This window comes from Priapulus caudatus, unplaced genomic scaffold, assembly GCF_000485595.1.
Source record: "Priapulus caudatus unplaced genomic scaffold, Priapulus_caudatus-5.0.1 Scaffold3485, whole genome shotgun sequence".
NCBI classification, from domain to species: domain Eukaryota; kingdom Metazoa; phylum Priapulida; class Priapulimorpha; order Priapulimorphida; family Priapulidae; genus Priapulus; species Priapulus caudatus.
The window spans coordinates 12,153-17,171 of NW_014580546.1; the positions used below are offsets into that span (position 1 = coordinate 12,153).

General features: G+C 46.9%; 2 protein-coding genes across 2 annotated transcripts; both read left to right on the forward strand.

Annotated features, from left to right (window-relative positions):
- The first annotated feature begins 2,148 nt into the window (after window positions 1-2,148).
- On the forward strand, window positions 2,149-3,491 carry LOC106819458 (adenosine receptor A3-like). Its single transcript, XM_014824088.1, has one exon. The coding sequence runs from the start codon at window positions 2,331-2,333 to the stop codon at window positions 3,489-3,491; it is 1,161 nt and encodes a 386-aa protein (XP_014679574.1). The 5' UTR covers window positions 2,149-2,330.
- Window positions 3,492-4,164: 673 nt separating this feature from the next.
- LOC106819459 (beta-4C adrenergic receptor-like) lies at window positions 4,165-4,953 on the forward strand. The gene has a single exon (XM_014824089.1). The coding sequence runs from the start codon at window positions 4,165-4,167 to the stop codon at window positions 4,951-4,953; it is 789 nt and encodes a 262-aa protein (XP_014679575.1).
- The last annotated feature ends 66 nt before the right edge of the window (window positions 4,954-5,019 follow it).

Genomic DNA, 5,019 nt, shown 5'->3' on the forward strand with positions numbered 1-5,019 from the left:
TGTGGTGTCCGTGGCCTCCGCCATCCATGCAGTTCTACTTATCCAAGCAGCACACCACATTCTGGAACCATGGGCGGCGGTATATGGTATTAATGTATGACTGCCAGCGGGGAGGGGTGTGTGGGGGGGTCGATACGTACGCCACGAGGGCAGGGGTGGCGAAAGAGCGCTCTTGACAAATCCAACTCTTCCACCCTCGCTACCATTCATGGCGTTGCGAGGAGTTATAAGAGCTTTAAAACTTTATTACAGTGAGTTACACGAAACTCAAACATAAACGGCCTGCGCATTTTTACGGGAGTTCTTGATATCGCATTTGCGGCGCTGGGAACGGGTGTTCCCTGACACTTGCGTGATGGAAATGAGGGAATGCCCCGCTGATGAAGTTACCCGATTATTGATTGTCTCTCTCTCTCTCTCTTCCTCTCTCTATCTCTCTCTCATCTCTTTCTCTCTCTCTGTGTGTATGTGTTTGCGTCGTGCGTGTGCGTGCGTACGTGGGGCGTGGGTTTGCGTTGTGTGTGTGTTGTGTGTTGTGTTGTGTGTGTATTTGTGGTGTGTGTGTGGTGGTGGGTTTGATTAATATATTATAATATGTGTGTGTGTGTGTGTTGTGTGTGTGTGTGTGTTGTGTGTGTGTTGTGTGTGTGATGTGTGTGATGATATATATATGTGTTGTGTGTGTGTGTGTGTGTGTGTGTGTGTGGTGTGTGGTGTATGTGTGTGTGTGTGTGTGGTTGTGTGTGGTGTGTTGTGTGTGTAGTGGTGTGATGCGTGTTGTGTGTGTGTGTGGCGGTGTGTGTTTGTGTTTGTGTGGTGTGTGTGTGTGTGTTGTGTGTGTGTGTGGTGTGTGGTTGTGTTTCGCTCCCCTCTCTCTTTCTCTCTTTTGCTATTCCCTCTCTGCTATTCTAAGATAACGCTTCCCACTACTTTAATAGGAGACTTGAGTTGTGACATGTCTTACCAGCTTTTGACTCTATGGGCTCGATCTGCTTATAATCACTGACCTGAGATGAAGGAAAAACATTTGTTACGCGGATTGTCGTACGGTCCGAACATTTTTATGCAGGAAATTTTTTGAGGATTCTTAAGCTGTTTACTCGCAGGTTCTTCGATTTATTTTACTATTAACGCGATCTTTATAGATGGCGCTCAGCGATAGCCCTTTAAATTCTTGTGCACTAATCAGGCAGTCAAGGAATTAAACAAACCTATTATGAGTTTATTAATGTCAATATGCGGCTAGTTTAGTATTTTTTTTTTAGAAGCAGGCGAGGGTTATATCTAAACTCATATATGGTAATAAGCTAGCTTTATACCACAGCTGCTGCATGTACAATCAAGAGTACATATAATATAGATTTTTTCCTTCTTATTTGCTGTACTACTTGTTACATCATGCCTCACCACGATCACTTCGGTTTCTCCCTCTCCTCGCCTATTCTCCTCCTCTTTCTTCTTCTCCTTCCTCCATCCCTGGCCGCTTCCCCTTCTACATTTCCCCCTTCTCGCTCCTCTTTCCTGCCCTCCTCTGCTGCGTTTTTTCCTCTCTCCCTTCTCTCTCCCTTTCCTGCTCTCCGTCCCCTTCCTTCTTCATTTCCATCCGTCCTTCGCCGCCTCTAGTCGTCATCTCCCTTCTTCATCGCGTGAGTGCCCTCTGTCTAGTTGGCATTAACATTAGCATTAACTTTACGAAGTTTCTGACAACGGGCCCCTGGTTGCCAGTGTAACCTTCATGTCGCATAGATCGCGTGAAGCAGACTACAAGCGGCTGCGGCATCGGTATGGCTCGGGTCATCTTGCGAACGGAAACGTTTCCATTTCCACAAAAAAAACGTGTACAATTCAATGCAAGGGCTGCTTGTAGCCGAAACCTTTGGGTAGCTTTAAATATAACGACGATCGAAGTGTACTGCATGAACCACTCAAGTGCCGTTAGATGATCTGGCATTATATCGCGTGCAGAAATGTATAAAACTTTATTTCTATTCATGTTGTGGAACTTTCTTGTGATAAAAAAAGAAGTTTATATCGCATAGTCTGCTACCGAGTTTCAAATTAGAAAAGACTATTGCCAAGATTCTTGCTTTCTCGTGGCGTAGGGTCGACAGCTGGGAACAGTCTAAGCTGTCCATGCGCCAGCTGCAAATGTTCCTTTTACCATTTAGCTTTTAGGGCATGTCTCCGTTTGTAGGTTCAACAATACGCCGCATAACGCGAGTTAAATGATTCAGGAAGAAAGGACGAAACGTTCCTATAGAAATTGTCGCAGCTAATCGATATAATAGAAGACACTTAATTATATAACACAGTAGCTTAATGATACTCCGATGAAAATAGCATTTATTTATAGAATTGCTGGGAAGGTGACAGGGGACATTACTAAGTATAAAAGGCATAAATGTAATTCGACGCGGCAGTATGCGTCGTGGCACGTCATAGTAGCATTACGGAGCTGGCGTAGTGAGAGTTATTTCTGCATTATGGCGACAGCTAATGGTTTACTGTGCAACATATCCGGGTCCGTGTCCGAGAATGGGAGCTTGGTCGGCTGCATGGAGTCGGACGTTGAGCAAGAAACGGTTGCATCGATTCAAACGTGGATCGCTTACCTGCTGATTCCTGTCAACTTGCTCAACATACTTGCTAATCTTCTCGTCATCTTGGCTGTGACACGGACATCACACCTGCAGGAGCCGGCACACAAGCTGATCGCAAACTTGGCTGTCGCTGATTTCATCATGGGCGTCCGAGGAGTCTTCATCGTACCAATAACCTTTCTAATCGAATTCCCGCCAAAGATCATATGTCTTGGACACTTCAGTGTGGTTTTGATCTCGTCCCTTGCATCAACAAACTCGCTCATTGCCATCAACGTAGACAGGTACATTGCAATATCGCGACCGCTACACTACTACCAGATCGTCACACCGCGCGTTATCTTGTTAATGGTAGTCCTGGTTTGGGTCATTGCCGTCTTCGTAAGCGTGTTAAGTCTCATTGGCAACCGCTGGCAGCCGGATCAACCATGCATCTATGACATCGTTTCGAGTAAAAGAGCTGTCATCTCTGGCTCGGTTTTCACTGTTATATGTGTCGTCGCCATCGCCTCCATCTACGCTTACATAATAATGATTGCCAAGCACCACCAGCAGCAGATCCACCCGAAACCGAGCAACAGCGGTTTGCAGGAGGCAGGAGCGCCAAAAAATCCTTCTCTGCTGAGCTCGCCAAGCATCCGAAGCTGGCCAAGACGTTTGGCATCGTCGTCGGCGCCTTCGTCGTCCTGCTGGACTCCGTACCTCTTCCTGATCTTGCTGAGCGTCGCCGACGTCTACCACGACACACTCGGCGTGGCGACAGGCTTCGGCTATCTGATGGCAGACTCCAACTCTTTCATAAACTTTTACATATATGCCTCAAAAATCAGGCAGTTCCGCGCCGCTTTCCGGGCAGTGTTGCCAACGCGTTGGACACTAAAGAACGTGTGATGTGCCGTTAAATATGGTTTAAAATCTTCTCAGTGAGTTTTGCGAATGCTTCTATATCGGAAAATGTTTACATCGCATAGATCGCCACCAGGTTTCATATTAGTGAAGGCTATTACCAAGATTCATGCTTTCTTGTAGCGGAGGGTTGACAGCTGGGGGTAGTCTAAGCTGTGCACGCGCCAACTGCTAATGTCTCTTCTATTGGATGTGGCAATGTGGCTAGTAGCTTCACACGATAAGTCCAAGTAAGTAGGTACAACAATACCCCGCATCACGCTAGTTACACTATTTAGGAAATGGACGAAACGTTCCAATAGAAATTCTTACAGTTAAGCAATATAATAGCATGGCATTTATTTATGTAACTCGTATCGAGATAATACTGCAAGGAAAATGAGGCTCGGAATTGCAATTATTGGGAGAGCGCGAAAGGAGGAAGAGAGAGAGAGAGAGAGAGAGAGAGAGAGAGAGAAAGAGAAATAAGGGGACACTACTACCTATAATATACGTCAATAATATTTGAATCGTCAGTGTGTGTCGTGACATTATAGTGTCACGGAGTTGGCGTGGCGTGGTCATTTCTGCATCATGGTGACAGCTAATAGAAATATCATTCATGTATAGAATTGCTGAGAGGGAGAGGGGGAGACACTACTGGGTATGAAATAAATGAATGTGGCCGGCACACAAGCTGATCGCAAACTTGGCTGTCACCGATTTTTTCATGGGCGTGCAAGGAACCTTCGTATCACCAACGACCTTTCTAATCGAATTCCCGCCAAAGATCATATGCCTTGGACACTTCAGTTTGGTTACGCTCTGGGCCCTTTCATCAACAAACTCTCTCATTGCCATCAACGTAGACAGGTACATTGCAATATCGCGACCGTTACACTACTACCAGATCGTCACACCGCGCGTTATCTTAGTAATGGTAGTTCTCGCTTGGAGCTTTGCCTTCTTCGCAAGCGTGATGACTCTCATTGGCAACCGCTGGCAGCCGGATCAACCGTGCATGTATGACACCGTCACGAGTAGAACATCTCTCATCTGTAGCTCGCTAGTTATTGGTACGTGTGGCGTCGCCATCATCTCCATCTACGCTTACATGATGATAATTGCCAGGCACCACCAGCAGCAGATCCACCAGGAACCGTGCAACAGCGGTTTGCAGGAAGCAGGAGCGACCGGAAAATCTTTCTCTGTTGAGCTCGCCAAGCATCTGAAGCTTGCCAAGACGTTTGGCATCGTCGTCGGCGCTTTCTTCGTTTGCTGGGCTCCGTATTTCATCCTGATGCTGCTGAGCGTCGCCGACGTCTACCACGACACGGTCGGCGTGGCGCGAGGCCTCGGCTACCTGCTGGCGTACTCAAACTCTTGCATGAACTTTTTCATATATGCTTCAAAGAGCAGTCAGTTCCGTGCCGCCTTCCGGGCGATGTTGCCCTCGCGTGGACGCTAGAGACGTCGCTACTGTTCAACCTTACTGGAATCATCGCGACTGTTTCATCCGTTTGATTAAGTGTTT

Excerpts from the sequence above, each read along its gene's own strand:
- LOC106819459 (XM_014824089.1), top strand. The coding sequence starts at position 4,165 with ATGTGGCCGGCACACAAGCTGATCGCAAACTTGGCTGTCACCGATTTT.
- LOC106819458 (XM_014824088.1), top strand. The coding sequence starts at position 2,331 with ATGAAAATAGCATTTATTTATAGAATTGCTGGGAAGGTGACAGGGGAC.